Here is a 19,996-nt window from a genome sequence, read left to right on the forward strand (position 1 = left end):
AAATGCAAAGAAAATAATTTAAAATAAATAATAATTATTATAGTAAATAACAAAAGTGGCTTTTGGATTAGTCAGTGTCTATTCTAACTTCTCAAACTATGTTGACATACCAAGACGTACTAATCGAGTTACGACTTCGCTTGTGAATATTATTATATTAGTGAAAGAAGTACTCCCTCCGTTTTAAATTATAAGATATTTTTAAAAAAAATTTTCTGTCTCAAAATATAAGATAACTTGAATAGATTAATATTTCATTAAATGCATAAATTTTAATATTCCGCTTTTTCTCCATATAATTAATTTCTATCATTTTTCTTTTTAATATATTAAATGATGGATATTTTAAAAAGTTTATATTTTTATTTAAAAAGATAAGATTGTTAAGTGTATTTAATGAGATTTATTAATATATAAAATTTTATTTAAAAATATTTATAATTTAAAATGAAGGGCATAATTTTTTTTTCAACTGGCGAGGGCAGCAGTTGATGGCTGATAAATACTGCTCGCGCTACTTGTAAAAGATTTTGCGAAGACTACTTTCCGATATGTAGATTTTGATGTATAGATTCTCTAAATTATTAAAATATAAAATATTAAATTAATGTTTTTTTTTTATAAATTGAAACGAAATAAATGTCATGGATAGTTGGCCAAAAAAAGGTCACCTTCATTAAAAATTACGATGTTTTATCTCTCTCTTATTGTATATTTTTTAAAGCCAAACAATTTACCTGCCTCAAATTATATACAACACCGTTGTCATCTAAGTAGAGCAAAAAATTATGGTCAAATCAGCCAGGCCAAAAAAAAAAAAACAAGGCCAAAAAGTTTCTAAAATATCATAAAATTATAAAATTCATTAATAATAAATTGATTAAAAATCAGCATAATTTTTTTAATCCATTAGGGTCATTATTTTTAAGCTGATGAGCTAGAATTCAGGATAATTTTCAATTTCAATTCTAATGTTTTTAAATCTAAAAAAGCCAGCTCGATCGCTAAGTCCATTTTTCCTCCCTACATCTAACTTAGCTTTTGAGTTCTAACAAATTATCTTTATTTAGTATTAAAGGAGTAGATTTAATTAAGTAATATTCTCTATAATTCTATTTATAAGTTATTTTTTAACATATTTTATTAAAATTAAGAAAAACTTAAATCTCATTAACCTTATTTTAAAATTTAGTAAATTTTTACTTCTACCCTCTAATAAAAATAAAAAGAGCTATTTTTAATAATTTTTTTAGCATTTAATAAAAGTAAAAAGATAAAAAAATATAAAAATAATAAATTATTTTATAAATAAAATTAAAATTAATTTTATTTTTATTTTATAAATAGGATTAGAAAAATATTTTTGTTGAAAAAAAAATGAAGCTACGTATCTGCAGAAAGAAAATAGGAAAGGCCCTTTTTCACCAAAAAAGGAGGGGGGGATGGCCCATCCTTTGGCGGGAAAAAGAAACTTCAGTGGAATTTGCCAGGACTTCATCATGGATTTTTTATATTAAAAAAAGTAAAGGGCTCCAATGACGTCTGACGGAGTGACGTGTGAGAGAGAAGACACTACGCAACCCGTTAATCCTTTTTTTTTTTTGGTCGAAGAAACCCGCGAATCACGTTGCAACTGAACAAAGACAGAGTTCAGGCCCAAAAGAAAAACAATGACATCACAGAGATGGAGCTAATGGGAGTGCTATATCTGTATGAGACCATGAGAGAGAAATAATGTGAACCGATACGCATCAAGGATAATGAGAATCTCATGATAAAATAACAAGGACCTTATAAAAACAGTAATATAAAATTAAAATTTTATAATATTGACATTCTTAAATTTTAGCACTCATTTTTTCATATTTCAGTATTAAAATTTTTATTTTAGCATTAATGTTTTTATAAGATCCTTTGCTCACAGATGAATTTAATTTCTCTCCAACTCTGACAGACTTCGATTTTTTTTTTTTTTCAGGCTCAAAAGGTTTCATATACAATTAGCTTCCAAAGTGAAAAGACTTAATCATTTTTAATGAGTGAATAAATATGCTGAAAGGAAATAAACAAAAGAATGTCCATAAATAATTAAAAAAATTCAATTATTTACAATAAAAAATTTATTTATTCCCAAGAGTTCTTATAAATTTATACTTATATTTAAAAAAAATTTACAAGTTAATCAAATAAAATTTATAACAGAAGGTCAGCCCAAAAAAAAAAAAAACCACTTCTCTATAACGAGAAGTCAATTTATTTACAATAGTTTACATGAATTTTATGCACTTACGCTTAAGAACAATTACAAGTTAGCCCAAAAAAATTAACAATGAAATGTTCATAAAATAATAAGAGAAGTTCAATTATTTACAACCAAATGTCAGTTTATTCATAAGAGTTTGTATGAATTTATATTTGTATTTGTGGAGAAGAAAATTTTAAGTTAATTAAAAAAATGATAAAAAAAAGTGTTTGTAACTAACAAAAAAATTTCAATTATTTCCTACAAAAACTTGTTTATTCACACGTGTTTTTAATACCATTCTTTTAATTAATTAAGAGTCAGCGAGAAAGGAAAAAATATTTATTCAAAGGTGGGTAGCTAATAGTCGTTATCTTGAGTTCCAATTCCAAGATAAGTAGCTTATAGCTAATAGGTATGCAAAGAAAATAAGAAAAATTGTCTAAAAAAGTTAATTATTATACGATTTATTAATAATTTATATAAAATTATCAGTTTTATATCAATTATTAATAAATTTTATAATAATTAATTTTTATATGTGATACTTCAGTATAATTCTTTCAAGAAAATATGTTCCTTGGATGGGCTGCAATTCGCACTAAGCATATAATGTCTCTCGGAGCAATGAATTTGTGACATATGCCTTTAATATCATGCTTTTAATCAATTAAGAGTTGAGAAAGGAAAAAGTATTTATTCAACGGTAAGTAGCCAATAGTTATTACCTCCATTTTAATTTATAAAATATTTTAGATAAAATTATGTATATTAATAAAATTTATTAAATATATTTTATAATTTTATTTTAAAAATATTATTCATTTAATACTCTATTTGTAAAAGAATATTAGAGAAAAAAATATAATAAAAAGGGTAATATTAAAGAATATATCATTAATGAAATATTATTTTGTCAAAGTCTTATATATTTTGAAACTTCAAATCTCTTCTTAAAATATTTTACTCCCTCTATTAAAAAATATAAGGCATTTTTAGTCTTTTAAGGTGTAATTATGGCCCTTTTTTTAAAAATATCCCGATTGATGAATGACTTTATATTTATTATAAGGTATTTAATAGAGGTAAATATAAAAAGATAGGGTTAGTTTGAAACTATGTAACTATTTTATTAGGGGGTGAGATTCAATTAAAAATGTCTTATATTTTTAAATAGAAAAAATATAAATTAAGACGGAAGGAGTAGATTATCGCCTTAAAAAAAAAGTAAGGTAGCTAAATTTGTCATATTAAAAAAAAACATAAAAATTTGGGAGGGAGTATTATGTACGTTCAATAAAATTAATTTTAATCAATCTTTTTTTTATTTTCGTAACATACATACATAATATCTCTTTATTTTTTTTTCATTTGTTCTTTTTGAACATTATGATAAATAATTTATTTGAACTAATATGCATTATAAATGTATGGCCAAAATTATTTATTATAAATAGCCATGAAAATGAAAATCATAATTATATTAAAGAGTCAAGAGACACTAAATTAACTATTAACTATTATACTCATATATACATGCTCCGTAGTATTAAACACAGGGCACTTCTAACTAGTTTATTATAATCAAGAAAATATAGTTAAGTTATTAAAATAATTTAGAAAAATTAATAATTTGTCAAGTTTACTCCTATTTAAAAATATGCATTCAAGGAAAAACAAAAAGTTATAGATAAGAATGATTTTAAAGAAGCCAATTATTAATATTCAATTCTTTTGTAACTTAAATATAAGATCATCAATTTGTTTAGAAACTAGAAAGTAACCAACTAACACAAAAGGCTGGTCAAAGAAACTAACTAATATATAAGACCGGCCGAATATAAAAGCCATCTTCACAATTTTCCCCCACTTTCCTTTCTTTTTCTTGCTTTGTCTTTCTTTGCTTCTTCCATTCAGGTGAAGAAAATAGGGATGTTTGTTAAAGGTTTTTTTTCCCCCTTCTTTTTGGATTTAAGGTTGTTAAAGGTATGTTGCTTACAAAATCATTCTTGATTAATAAGTATACTTTACTAAAAAATTCTTAGATAGATCGGTATGTCACATTATTTGTGGTTTGTCTATTAAAAACATGACATTTAGATGGCATTAAATATAAATTAATTTTAATATTAATAATAGTAGAGAGAAAAAGACAAAAAATCAAATATATATTCTATTATAAGAATAAAATTAATCAAAATAATATTACATAATATTTTATTTAAATGATTTGGAGCATTCTGATTGAACAAACTATAAATGATGCGATGCACCCAGTCTACTTAATAATTTCTCATACTTCATTACTTTTTGTAGTGAGTAATCAATTTGGAGCCTTGTTAATTAAATAGCGAAAGAAGAGTTAAATGACATTTTTGCCTCTCAACTATTTGCATAAAATCACCAAATATCCGAAACTTTTTTATAGTGTAATGTTCCCCTTCAATAACTAAAAATTGTATAATTTTACCCTTACTATTAAAAAAGTCAAGTTTGATTGTTAGGACCCTATGAAAAAATTGATATTGATTAAATCCCTTAAATCGTAAATAAATGGTAAGAGATTGATATTATTTTTTATTCATGTAAAGGATCAGAATATCATTTTAACTAGCCATTTTGACCAACTACCTAGTGATTATTGGATTATCCTTACTAACAATAACACCAATAAAATTTATTAAATATTAAAATAACAATTTTTTAATAATATTAAGAAAACAAATAGATTTTTTAATTAATTATTGGTGTCATTGCCAACAATAATTATTCGATAATCATCTAGTAGCTTGTTAAAATGGCTGGTCAAAATGATATTTTGGTATTTTATGGGTAAAAAATAATATTTATTTCTTCATATTTATTTTTTATTTAGGAGACTTAAGCAATATTATTTTTCTTATAAGATGCTTTTTTTAATTTTGTACTCTTTTTCATAATTTTAAAGTTATTTTTTGTAATTTTTAAATCAACTAATAGTCAAAGTTAACATTTATTAACAGTAAAGATAACATTGCACCTTTTTAATTATTGAAAGAGAACATTGTATCTTAAAAAAATTAGGATATCAAATACTCATAACTGAATAGTTGAGGGATAAAAGAATGTCAAAAATTTTGGCATATGAAGATAGGGGCTTTTCCAATCTCCATTAAACTGAACCAAGCCCTTTGTCACAAGTATAACTCATAATCATATTTTTTTAATTCAAGGCAAAAATCATGCAAAAGAAAAGTAATCATGCCATATCAAAACTCAAAAGTTTTTTGAATCTAAGAGGTGAATCATTGAAGATTGTAACGTTATAGTTGTCAGTAGATGATTGTTAGTTTTGCAATCCCAAGTTGTGCATAAATGATATACATGATGATATGTGTTTTATGCCCAGTCTTACGGTTGTTGTTAGTGTGGCTGAGGCTATATGTGTCATATATGCGATACATGTGAATTTATTATCACTTGCATTTATTTTTAATTAATATACACCTGTATAGATGAAATGGAACTTGATTATTGAGTGTTTGTACCTACCTCTCATTTTTCAATATTTTCAGGGCCTAACTCATTATATCAATACTGGGGAAAACATGCTGAGGCTTAGGATTTTAGTGTAAATCCTACTTGTAGGCTTCCTTGCTTTGATTGATGTGTATTTAAATTGTTAATTGGCCAATTAGGATTCATATCATTATTTTGAGTCACTTGCATTATCATTATGTAAATTTTGTGCACTTTTTGGCCTGAGTTTGTATAGTATGATTGTAAAGATTGTATAGGACCAAAATACTTGTATAAGTATAGTGAAGTATATTTTGGGTTGTTTAAGATGAATATTAATGATTGTGTGCAAAGTTATGTGAATTGAGGAGTTGAGGGTTGAAATTGTGTTATGTGTGTATTTGAATGAATGTGGTGTGTTACATGAATCTTAAATGATCCATTAAGGGGTCTAAAGGTTGGTATAAGCTTTTGACGCATGTGTGTGAGTTTAGACACCCTAATGGTGAGCTTTTGTGAAAAAGGAATGAAAATGAGTTTGAGTATCCAACTTTTAATAGAAAATGAATTTAGTTATGGAACTTGTGCTATTAGCTAAAGTTAGGAGAAAGCTTGACACCAAAATCACCTCAATTGAACGTCGAATGGAGATTTGAGACATGTCAGAAATTCATCTCATGTGCTGTCAAACTCATGTAATGGGCCATGACGCATGGCAGCTCATGCCGCGGCACATGGCATAAAGGCTCACGAGCTATGACGCACCTGTAATTAGCCGCGGTGCATATGCCATTTTCTGCTCAGTCTACAGTTATATGGGTTTATTCAAATATTTGACCCTTTCTTCAATTCCCAAGCTTTCACACTCATTTTAAACTCTAATTTGAATGTATTGAAAGCATATGGGAGTATTTTAAATTGTTAAAATTGGTTTATCCCATTTGTATAATTTGTGAAAACTTAATAATTTTCATAGGATTAGACCCTTGATTACTTTGATTTAGAGTAATTGTGTTTAATAAGGTAGGTGATTACACAGTTAGAAACAACTAATTCGCCTTCTACGCACAAGTCAAAGAAGCAATGGATTCTTTTTTATGGTTTAATTTTGAAAAATTGAAAAATTAATTTTGTATAATATGCTTATTCAAAATTATTTGAATTTAGCATTTCAAAGTTTAAATCCCTTACACCACATTTTGAATGCCATTAATCATAGGTTTTATTTGAATTTAAAATGACAAAACTGATTTCTTAAATGTCTTAATGAGCCAACATTTAGTAACTCCCTAGTTAAATCGCATTATGTGGCTTTACGATTCTAAAACTGCTCCTCAATTGTGTGTTGAGACCAACTGGAAGTGTAGCTACCTTGAATCTATATATACCAAGAAACCAAATGAGTCCAATGCCTAGCTCTTGAGCTTTCAAGCTAATTCTCTCCTCCTCCTTCATGTGCTATGTTGTGCTATGTGGGTTTATTCTTGTTAGTTTTTGCTATTTGGTTGCCTTGACTATTTTGCAGGATAAACTTGTTTAATTCTGGGAGCTGCCGTGCGAATAGATTAGTATACTAAAATAGCTCTTAAGAATAATGTTTTTCGGTACAACTCAAACTTAAATTTGCTGCCTATTGCCAATATCATTACTCCATCTATTAATTATTACTTTACAGTTGTCAAGGAAGGATGATTAATATTTTTAAATTTATAAAAAAATTGTGATTTTTTAATTTACCTTTTATTTAAATTAATTATTGCAATAAAGCTTATTCAGGAATTTAAAGTTCGCTAGCAAGCAATTGAGGAGAGGTAATATTGTTGGAAACAAAAATTAACTACTACTCCTTTGATCTTAGTTATAAGGAAGAGGAAGAATGATTTTTTGATGTTATTTATAAATCATGCCATTAATTTTTTTTACAAGCTTGCCTTTTTATCTTTCATAAAATATTGGTGAGAGAAAACCCTAAGAACTGATTCCTGAATTTTTTAATAGTCCTATCAAGCTTTGCCAGTTTGTAGTCTAATTCTCCCATTGCACGAGAACATATCAGTTTCTCTTGGGGGAAATGTTCCCAAATTTTTGCAAGGAACTCTTAGATTTATTGACAAGGATTAAAATCTTTGAAAATTTCATCACAGAGAGACACCTTATGAGTTCTGACCAATACATTTCCACAACTGAATCATGCAAATCACTCTCTCTCTCTCTCTCTGAAAAAGCGTTATCATAAAACTCAAACCTATGGCCATCTAAGAGATAAGATTTGGTCAAAAAGTACACGTGCATGACTCCGATAATTTATTATGTTATTGCAAAGGTGATATGCAGTTTCCCAGGAGTTGATCAACATCACCAAGTAAACTAGTTATTTGGTCGTTCTGCAAAAGTAAGTGAAAGGAGAGACAAAAGAAAAAGGAAAAACCTTCTTTTTTATTTATTTTTAAATCATTTCGGCTTCCAACAACCATAAATCATAGTTATATATTGGATTCAGCCCAAGCATTTATTAAGGATGAAAAAAACATAAGATAACGATGTGCAAATTTTTTTTCCTGAACCTTAGACAGCCGCTAAATACTAATTGCCATATAATACATAGTTTTTAAAGCTTGCAATGGAACAACCACCGAATCCATCATTAAACTCTGTTTTTCTCACCGCCTTGTTCACTCCCCTGCTTCCACCGCTAGATCACTTTTTCTTGCCAACTCAGCTTTTTTTAAATATTAACATAGTTTTTAGGCTACTTTGTTTTATGCTTTTTTTTTTTTTAGGGTTGTTGCTCTATTTTCCTTTTTTACTATGTTTTTCTCTTTTATTTGTTAGTTTGGTTACAGATCTTGATCTAAGTTTACTATGGGTTATTTTTGTGATAATCCTTTGGTGAGGTATGTTAGCAGTGCTTTCTGCCTGTTTTTTCAGCACCAGGGTTGTATTTTTCGTTGCTTCTATATTTATGATCATAACTGAATGTCTTAGAGCCAATGTCAGTGACTTGTGTCCTCAGGCTGTGTAAAGTTGACATCTGCTGTCACACTCACATGTAGAATCTCTCCTTAAAGAAAGCTCTGTCATGCCATCCACATTCGTGGTTGAACTTCGGAAATTGTTATCTGAAGCTGGAACCTCCATAAATGAAGCCTCCCAGAGTTCGTTAGAGTCTTGCAAGTGTCTCAAATTCTTCTCCCTGAAGCAGTTCGATGTTGTGGAACAATCAGACATGTACGAGCAGAGCTAAATATTCTGAATAATGACTCTGAACACCCACTTTCTTTTGTTTCTGGACTAGCAGTTGGTGTTGAGTGTGATATCACTCTCCACCATATCACTAGTGATAAAAGGTTGTGGCTGAGCATGACCATGAATGATGATGCTTTGCCACAGTATGCTTTTCTAGATTGGAAGCTATTTGAAGGCTCTGGAAAGGTGATGAATTCTGCATTTGTTGCTCCATTTTATGGAACCCCAAAGGCTAGTTCTTTCAGGTTGAGGGTATGCATATATTTGGAATGTTTTTTTAAGGATGCTGTTCTAACACAAACTTGTGGAGGGCCAAGACATGAACTTATGTTTCTTTATCTCGAAAATGAGGTTTCTCTTTCCAGCATACCAAGTGATAAATGACAATTCTATACATTTTCATTCTTTTAATTTAGACTTTTAAATATTTAATTAAGGCTAATCAAGTTTAATTGATTATTATTTGATTTTATTAGTCAATTTTTAATTTTGAGATTTTAACTAACTAAATCTTGAATTTTAAGGTATAAATAATATCTTTGATAATTTTGCACATTTCTTATTTAATTTTATTTTATTTATGCAGATTCTCTGGATCTAATTTAGAAGATATTAATAGAGATTATTTTGGATAAAAAGAATATGAGCATGTTTGGCGATCAAATCAATAATTAAATTTTAAAAATTTTGTTTATATTTCTGTTGAGTTTTTTAGTGTATTTTTTAATTAGAGTTATTTAAAATAGTTTGATCATTTTATTAAATTATTAGACTTCCCTTAGCCACGCACAGGAACGCATCACTTTATATACGTATATATAAAGCAAACAATAGAGTACGGAGGAGAAGCACGACTTTTACAAAGAAGCAGAGGCAATCGCGTCTTTTGCTCTGTTCTTCAGCTACCGAGGCGATGAGTTCTCAATTTCTGTTGTTGGATTTTTAGTTATATGAAAAATTAAAGTATTAGTGTGATCAGTTATAAATCATCATTGTAAACTTTAATCAAAATTTTTAATATTAAAAAAATATTTTATTTTAACTTTATTTTAATTTATTTTTCTTCTCTTTACTTCTAAATTTTATATTTTAATTACTATTATTGGTTAGAGTAGTTTTATTGCATGATTTTTGAATTATAAATTTTATTTGAGAATTTACTTACTATAATCAATTGATATAGTAATTTAAGAGTGATTTGGCTGAGCTTGGGTGATTATTCATGTTTTGTTTCTGGTATGGTTAATTTAGAACAGTTGTTAGGTTGTATGTTAAGGAAGATTTCAATTAATCTATAAATTAATTTCTTATTTAATTCTTGAATAATAATTTGACAAAAATATAATAAAACTAAAATAATAAATTTAAATGAAATTAATTTATTTTGTGGATGAGGAAGAGTAAGTTTGGAAGATTGGGTTGTGATTAATTGCACTGCTTATTCTTAATAATTTTCTCAATTGAATTTTCTTTATTTAATTTTAATTTAGTTTTTAATTAATTTCATCATAAAAAAATTCTTCATTATTTACCCTTTCATAATCATAATTTAAGTAGTTAATCCATTAACTCTTAGAAGATGACCTATATTATACTTTATTATAAAATTTAATTTTTATTAATTTTAGTGTTATTTGATAGTAGTGTCACTGAGTTCCAAGTTCCAAGACTAAATAAAATTCCCTCCAGTAAAACATTAAATTATAGTCTTGTTTTTGTGGGGTCAAAACTGAAATTGTTGCACCAGAAATTCCAAGCTCCAATGTGAAAAGGGCACTAAAATTGTGTTTTTCACCCTCCTCCATGTAATAATCTAGTGCAAGATATTGCAGACAATATCAAGATACGCATACATACTAAACTAACCTTATATACGGTGGATATTGTGTTGAAAAATAATAGACTAACTGAAGAAAGAGAAATAAGAGAACTTGAAAAATCATTTATTACAAAATAACAGATAGGACAATCTCTGCCCAAAAAAAAAAAAAAAAACAGATAGGACAACCAAAAGGTCTCAAGCTTATAGTTTTTCTTCACATCACCTTATTCTTATCACTTGGACTATTCACAGTAAGATCCCCATACATAACACATTTATTTCACAAATGTTAGGTAGGTGGAACTTCAAAGCACAACGCACTTGAAAATGAAACCGATTTCTTATAAAGCCGGTGAGGGATTAGGTGAATCTTTAGTTTCAAGAGCTCTACGAAATGCAAGGCCGAAAAAGAGAACCAATACAAACAATACTATCGGGAAAAAGCCTCCAAAGTCATCTATCGTCAAACTCCGCCTCTCCACTTCACTTTTGTATTCAGATTTGTCAATGGTGACAGGTAATAATATTTTCTTCTTCATGTCACGAAATGTCTTCACATTTTGAGTCACATTCAATATTGCAGTTGAGAAATTCGAGACCAAAGTAGAACTCTTTGGGAATGCCTGAAAACACAACATGCAGTACGTCATTGAAGTTTTTCATATGCCATATGGAAGAAGGTATATTGGGGAGAGTAACACAGTAACAGTACTTACAAAGGCAAATCCACCAGTTTTGTAGATTGGTCCTGTCATCTTGCAAGAAGAGCAATTGGAAAGGAAGAGCATGAGATACGGAGTTTCATCAAAAATAGCATCCACACCTCCTTTTTTGGTTCCATTTGATAAAGCATGGTTGTACTCTTGAGGACTTGCATAATCCTTTATCTGATCTTCCTTGAGTCCTAGTTGGTGAATGAGAAGGCCTTTGACCCAGGAATCCTTTTGACATCCCACTGACCCATTGTTCCTTTTAATCTCTTGCACATCCCTCCATGGAGAAGGTTTTGCCGTTGTTCTCTCTGTAAAAATTGATGTCAAATTTGCTGTGTAAACTTGCAACGCTAGCCCCAGAAAAAAGGTGATCACTATCACCACCCATTTAGATGTCTTGCTTTTCAAAGACCCAATATCTGGAATTGATACATGTCAGATAGGCTATAAGTAACAAGTTGAAACATGAATAAAAGTTAATTGCTTCATGGATTTTACAAAATGACTAATAAATAGGAACATGAAAAGCTTCTAGGTGACTTGAAACTATAAAAGGAAAGTAGTAATATTCTGGGGGGAAATAACTTCTAAGAATATTAATTACAATTAAAGAAACCGACATTTTGTAATTCCAAAAAGGACTATCATCCTTGGTTAGACTTAAAGCTTTCTAAGTGAATTCTTTGGTACTCATGTTCCATATTTTCAATACTCAATTTCTAAATTTTCAATATTCAATTTTTTAATTTTTTTCAATAGTCATCTTCCATATTTTCAACACTTAATTGTTTATTCTTTTCATTACTAAAATTGTGAAAGATGAGTATTAAACATATTTAAGATGACTACTGAAAAAATTAAAAATTTGAGCACTGAAAATATAGAAGATGAATAGTAAAAATATGGAATACAAGCATTGAAAATAAGGATCAAATTTTGTTGTTGATGTAATAATAATCTTAAAAGTGTGTTTGTACGTACTCTTTAAATTTAGAAGCATGTTTGACTTTAATCAGTCCCTAAATCTAATCATCCAACTCACCTCAACTTTTTTTGGTAAAAAAATTGACTCAAAAAATTTAATTCCAGCCAAGGATCATGACTCTTATATATGAAATTTCAAAATTCCACTATTCTTAAATTAATTAATATTTTTAGGGGTCTTTAAATGTCATTTTTCCTATTCTGATATATGCGCGCGTGCGCACACATATATATATTCAATTGTGCAACGAAAGAGAACTCACCGCTCATGTAAATGAGGAAGGGATTGCAGGCAAAGTGTTGGAATTTGCTTCCATTGGCAGCCTTGTTTCTTCTTTCTAATATAATTACAATAACGGTTGCACCCACAAAAATCGCACCAAGAATCAACCAAAGTAACCAATCAAAAGGTTTGAAGAGGATCCACCGACTTTTGGTGTCGGACCTCACCTTCACCACCATGGACACGCTTGAATCTAAATACGGCAATGTGAAGTCAACACAATTTGTGCGACTCGCTACAATTGTAATGTCTCCGATTATGACATCAACATCAACATTCTGCAATATTTTCATACACCCATTAAGTGTTGGAATCAAATGAATCCCCATATATACAACTGTGTATGTTTGTGGCCAGCATTCTATCACTGATGATATATATCAGTTATCAAGTGTAAAGATCAAGACAACATCTCACATTCATAAGCATAATTTACATTTGTAACATGGTACAAGGATTATACATGCAGATCATATTACTTACTAAAAAAATTCTCAACACCTCATAAAAAAAATTCTAGTCCTGTCCCTTGGCATATCATGTGATGTTACTGAGTGTATACGTACAGAAGCTTCCTTTAGAAACTATACCAATATCATGATTGATAATGACAAACAGAAAAGCTCATAACAATTTAAAGCAAGAGAAATGAGTGAAAACTTGCCTTGTCTGTGATACTGCAAAGAAGATCATCATAGCTTGAGGGAGTTTGCTCCCCATTGATGTTTACAAACTCATAAGGTAAAGGAAATGGCAAAACATCGACCACTTTTTTGAACACATCAATAGCAAAGCCATCAAAAGACACATCAGTAACATTAGCAAATTCAATAAAATGTGTCCTTGGGACTCCAATTTTCAACTTTGGTGGTCTCTCCGTTGTGTTACCCGGCCACCATATCGGATCCATTAGTTTGTATTTACCAATTTGCTCACCATTTACACTGTGATTTTGGAGTCCTGTTCCGGGGCTCCAATATCCAATGATAGTATTGTTTAGTCCTCTCACATTATAGACTACAACTTCGGATGGTTCTAGCTCTCCTTCCCTTAAACTGAAACTCCCTGACAGGCCAGCAAAATGGGTACCCAAAATTGCATCTACAAGATTAACTCTGCTTTCACTAGAATTCACAAAGCCGGCGTTCTCTACTGCGTTGGCCAATGCTGTAATAGTGTCATAAGCCCACAAGCCATATAGAGAGAGAGTTTTACTGTAAATCATTAATCTTGTTGCTATGGAAATGCGCTTCCTTATGATGTCATTTTTGTTGGAAAATACCGATGGCCCCACACCCAATGCACCATCCATGTAGCCTTTCTGTTGAATACCTTTAGTTTTGGGATCCATCACAGAAGATAGCCCTTGGGTAAGTATCCAAGCATATCCTTTACTCATCAAGCCTGCATTTTTTGCAATTTTCACGAGTCTTGACCATAGCTCCACGGTCATGTGGACGAGAAACACGTGTGTTCTCTTGTCTTTGAGCATGTCAAGCTCATCTTTGATTTCAGTATCATTGGAATTTTGCTTTATGGAACTTATGTAAGGAACTCGAGTGTCCATTTCTTCCAAGGCATAAGTGAGACATGGAATGAGGTCGTAGCCGAATTCTGGCTCTTCATAAATGGGGATCACAGATTGCCAATTATAAGCTTTAATAATGGCTGCTATAGCTCTGAACTGAAAGCAATGGCTTCTGCTGGCGAAGTCAGAGTGGATGAAGAATCGGGAACGAGGTGGCAAAAGAGATGGACCAGATGGAGAAAACCAGATGACTGGAACATGATACTTGTAACCAAGTTCTACAACAAACCTTGCCTGCTCAGAGCTTTGAGGTCCAAGGATTGCATGCACCTTTTCCTTGTTTATTAGATCCCTAGCTGCTTAATGCAAAGATAATGATATTTTAGTTTAATTTGCAAGTGCTTTATAAAATTTGATTTATAAATAAAGAAGGGATCAAAATCACATTGAAAAACCACCAAGGCAAGTTAATCTCAAATAAGTCGCTTAAATGTGCTTAATTATTGAGAGGTTCTAAACAAAGTACAAGAATGTATAATATGATCAAACCCATCATAAATAAGCATTTTATTAAACCATTAAGACATTGGTTTAACGTCTTGTTTGCTACTTACCGAGCATGTTTCTCCATCCTAAGAGACCTAATGTTATTTCTAATGCATATAAATTATGAAAATATAAAATTACCCCTAAGGTTATTTAAAAATATCATTATAGGCATTCTGGTTTTGTTCATTCTCTGGAACTTTCTCCCTCTTCCTTGATTTTTTGATTTTTCCCCCTTTTTTCTTTCTCTCAATACTCAATAGTCAATCCAATGCAGCCTCCATCACTTCATCTAAGACCCGAGAGTTTATCACTTCGCTCATCCTCTTTGTATCTTGGGATAATATTGATCCAAGTTAAGGCCTTCTCAACGTAACTTTTGGGTAAATATGGAGACTTTAGAATCCTCAATCCCTTGATAAAACAACTATGGTTCTAGAAGCATATTAACATGGTTTACACTCATAGATCGTGGTCAAATTTTTTTTTGATACACAAGTTCCTTATAGAGGCTAGTGCAAAACACATTTGAATCTCTATATTATACAAGTAAGATTTTATCAAGTCAAGCTTTTATGAGAAAAGAGATAATTTTAAAAGAGAGACATCAAGAAAACACACTGATTTTATTCTTTGGCTGATAGTGCTTGCAGACTATTCAAACACAATAAATTTTGCCTTACTTCACCACTCAAGTTCCCTTTTATAGTTGAATGGAGGAGAAAGACGACATGGAATATGTGATACACGTCTGCCAACTTAAGTCTACTTTTAGAAAAGTAAAACAAAAGCGAAAGCGAAAGCGAAAGTAAAGCTAAAGTAAAAGCCATACGTGGACAGAAGGAAAAGATACGATTTATCTATCTCAGTGGCTTGTAAATATATTCTTGATCAAAAGACAGGGCGGCTATTAGAAGAAAATGAAATTAATGATGGACAATCATTAATCTTAGCTTTAATGATAGATTGTATTTTCATCATAAATATGACATAGACAATATGAATCCGTCATTAATTTAATTATGAAAAATATCTGTTACTAATTAATAAATGTCAATTACTAATTTATTTTACAATTAAAAAAAATTTAATAGGTTCAAATACTGAAATGTCACCTCCCCATGCCCCTCAAGTACACATCACCCTCACCATCCACCAGATCATTGCTACTTAGTTCTCCATACCAAATCACTATCATGTCAATAATTTATTTTAATTATCTTTACTTATGACATTACCTTGTCTTAAACCCAAGACCTCCTTCTTGTCATCCGCACTTCTTGTGAATTGAACTGACTTTTCATTCTTAAAATACAAAATTTAATATATATATATATATATATAATTTAATTAAACATATATATTTAACTTAATATGTTTTCAATATATTATTATTTAAATATGTTGATACTATATATATATATATTAATTTATATACATACATATTGACACGTATAAATATATAAATTATTATATATTATTATTTAATAAATATATTATTTAACATCAATATATATTTTATGAAAATAAATAATTTTTATATCATTTTACGTTATCTATGTCATAATTAAAATATTTTTATATGATAAAAATTTTATTTTCATATTAATTTACATAATAAAATAAAAAATATTTTTATTTTTCTATATCATTTTATATTATGTATTTTACTTATAATAAGAGAAAAATTATTTATGTAATTATTTAATTTAGTAATTATTAATATTTTATTCATTTAATTCTTTCCATGTGTATTATAATTTTTTATTTTTTTCATAATATTTAAGCATATTTTAGTAATTTTTTAATTAAAAAATGTCCATCACTTATATGTCATTAATATAAATTTGTCACTAAATTTATAAAATTTGATCAAAATATGATGACATCATATATCTGTTACTATTCTATCACTAACTTATGTAATAAGTAATAGATTTTAGTCTGTGATAAAGGTTTCATCACGAATACCTATCAAATGTTAGTTATTAATTTTAATTTTTCTAGTAGTGAAAATACTTTGTTTCTTCTTTCTTGAAGTGTCATGCTATGCTTTCTTTTTCCCACTATGCCTCTCTATCAACTAGCTCTTTGGATTGTTTTGAAGCATAAAAGCCTCTTGCTTTAGGGAACTAATGACAAAATCTAGATTCTCTCTCATATGGATCTTGGCTATCAGGAGGAAAGAGTATATGGCTTTGAAATAGCTTGGTCTCATGAATTATGGAAGTTTATTCTATCCATGTAAGGTGTCCATGTTGCATAGCAATGTCTGCAACCCATTGCGGTAGATGAATTTTTGGGATTGGAGATCATCTGGAATGACAGGCTCAAATGGGATTGGACCAAGTGAAGCGCCCTTGAGGTTAGGTTTTGTTCCTGTAAACTTAGATTGACATGAGAACCTCTATTTTGCTAGTAAGATTTATTTATGAAAATCCTCCCTTGATTGGCCAACGCATGAAAATGAAATTTTAACTAAATTAAAAGACTTTTTATGTAATTTAAACAACTTTATAGGCATAGCTCTTAATCTTAAATGCACTTCTCTTGGTCCAATCCTATGTTAGCCTATCATTTCAGATGATCCTCGAACCCTGAATTTTTTTTAAATTTTTTTTCATTCCAGATGGAATTAAAAAAGTCATCTTTAGTATTTTCATTACTCAATTTTTTTTTTCAATACTCACCTAGTTAGATATTTTCAATACCTATCTTCTATAGTTTCACTACAAAAAATAATTAAAGGTAAAAGTTTTAAGTACTAAAAATATATAAGATAAGTACTGAAACATGTAAGATGACTATTTAAAAATTATATATTGAAAATGCTAAAGATGAGTATTAAAATTTTTAATCCTAGACGAGAACCATGGTCTTCTTTTTTTCTTGAAATTTCATAATTTTGGGATTCTTAATTTTTAATTTTAATTAATATTTTTAATAGGTTCTTAAATATTATTCTCCCTAATAAATATCTTAAACAAGGTTTTAAAATTTCAATCTTAGCTTATGAAAAAAAAATGGTTTGGCTAAATTATAGAAAAATCGTCATTTATCTAAATAATCACATGATCTTACAGATAACTGTCATGTCGCCAATTATTAAAACTTATATTAAAAAAATCCTAAACTTTTAAGTTAGTAACCAAATATCGAATTTATTTTCTAGGTAGATAATCCCCTCAGATCTTGAGTTATGTGTAGATAACATCTCTATAACCCCTCTATCATATTATATTATTTTAGAGAAATAAATAACAGATCAATCATTGGCAGTGGCCCAGTGGTTGTACATAAATGTAAAAGTTTTGAAGGTTATTACAAAATTGTGGGTTGGAGGACATTTTTATCTTTTAATTATTCATTAGAAATATCTAGTATTCTAAGTTTATTTGTTGAGCAATTTTCCCTTCCAATATTTCGAAATTGTGAATTATTAGACACGTTGTCTTTTTTTTTTTAACTAACGACACCTTACCATTTAAAAAAAATAACTTTGATCATGAGTTGTTAAAAATATTGCAAAAAACATTCAAACAATTACAAATGAGTTAACTGTAATCCTTTTGAGTAATTTTCGATATCTTTTCTACGATTTTTTAAGTCAACTAGCTGTCAAAGCAGTGGTAGAGCCAATGATACAAGATAATTTAATTTAAAAAATTTCCAATAAAATTAAAACTGTAATAACATAAATGGATTGATAAAAAATTTTCTTTTTATAAAATTATATTAAATATGTTGATATAATCTTCTATGTAAGCATGCTTTTTATATCTTATCTCGATCATTAAAATATTACATACAGTACAAATGTTTTTTTATCTAGTCTAAAGGATGCCAAATATAAAAAATAAGAGATGCTGTCAAAGTTAACCTTTTCAACTAGGTACCCAATACATTGTTCTCCAATGTTGAAATGAGAAATTGGAACACAAAGGAGTTTAAAATAAGCAAGTGTCTGACATGTAAAAATGCCCTTTAATTTTAAAGTTTTGAAGGTTTGGAGATTATTTACCCGCAATTCAAATTTCACGAGGAGTTATGTATCATTTAACCAACAATTTAAACTTTGGCAGAGTTTTAACCTAAATACAAATTAGCCTAGATTTTTAGGTATGGAATGATTTGATGCCCAAAAAAAAAAATCACGAGAAATGCTAATTAAGCTCATGGGTAGGCAAGGGGGTTAGGAATTCGTGAAAACGAAGGCAGGGGATTCTCTGTTTCATATCATCAACAACCAGAAACATGGGAGAAGAACAAAAATCGAACTTGTGACAATTTGACAAACATTTTCTTAAGAAAATCTTGATATCACTGCTAATTTGTGGGGACATAAACATTTAAGCATCATAATTACTTCAAAATTACCTGCAGAAGCTGCGGTGAGGACATCGTTTCCAGAATCCTTGAAGTGAAGTCGGAGGTTGGTGGTATAAGAATCATTTGTGGAATAGAAATCTTGGAGTCCGAAGTTGGTGCAGTTGAGAGCCATGTGACCAAGTGATGAATTCAAGTCCAGAATCACTCCTACTGATATATCTACAGGGGATCGTCGTCTTCTGCTTCCACCACTTCCTCTTACAGTTGCAGACTCAGTGAAGGTTAGGGTAATTAGGCATAAAAAGCTCACAAACATGACACAATCTCTCACCCTTTTCTTCATTTCTGCTCTCTCTCACTCTCCTCAGTTGTTCTCAACAGCCATCAACAGTATATATGCTTCTTACATGATAATTTTATTCTGGATATATTTGTTTTGTCCTGTATAATTTAGTTCATTCATTCTTTACTTGACTTATTGACTCCATTGCTTAAATAAATTAGGATAAATAGATAATTTCACCCTTAAATTATATATATATATATAGATCCAAAAATATCTAAGACATTAAATTTATTTTTAGTATAATATTAATTTATCTCTTTTAACTTTTAAAAATAATATAATGTCAATCAGAAAAGAACCTCAAAACCTCAGAAAATAACAAAAAAGTAAGAATGCTCAAAAATTACAAATAATAATTTAAAAATTATTTTAAAAAAAAGACCTTAACAATTTTTTATATCATTTTTTTGTAATTTTTGACATTATTTTCTATAATTTTTTGATTAATTAAAGGTCAAC

General features: G+C 29.2%; 1 protein-coding gene across 1 annotated transcript; it reads right to left on the reverse strand.

The window, feature by feature from the left end:
- Positions 1–10,903: 10,903 nt before the first annotated feature.
- LOC129291353 (glutamate receptor 2.7-like) lies at positions 10,904–19,569 on the reverse strand. Its single transcript, XM_054928646.1, has 5 exons — positions 19,240–19,569; positions 13,453–14,672; positions 12,769–13,066; positions 11,525–11,940; positions 10,904–11,431 (listed from the first exon to the last, which is right to left on the reverse strand). The coding sequence occupies exons 1-5, from the start codon at positions 19,532–19,534 to the stop codon at positions 11,150–11,152; spliced, it is 2,511 nt and encodes an 836-aa protein (XP_054784621.1). The 5' UTR covers positions 19,535–19,569; the 3' UTR covers positions 10,904–11,149.
- Positions 19,570–19,996: the final 427 nt, after the last annotated feature.

This window comes from Prosopis cineraria, unplaced genomic scaffold (assembly GCF_029017545.1).
Source record: "Prosopis cineraria cultivar Desert tree isolate PC_DT_omini unplaced genomic scaffold, ASM2901754v1 PC13, whole genome shotgun sequence".
Taxonomy (NCBI): Eukaryota; Viridiplantae; Streptophyta; class Magnoliopsida; order Fabales; family Fabaceae; genus Prosopis; species Prosopis cineraria.

Coding starts and splice junctions, on each gene's coding strand:
- LOC129291353 (XM_054928646.1), bottom strand. CDS start 19,534: ATGAAGAAAAGGGTGAGAGATTGTGTCATGTTTGTGAGCTTTTTATGC. Junction 11,941..12,768: donor CTTCCTCATTTACATGAGCG/GTGAGTTCTCTT, acceptor TATCAATTCCAG/ATATTGGGTCTTTGAAAAGC. Junction 11,432..11,524: donor AAACTGGTGGATTTGCCTTT/GTAAGTACTGTT, acceptor TTGTGTTTTCAG/GCATTCCCAAAGAGTTCTAC.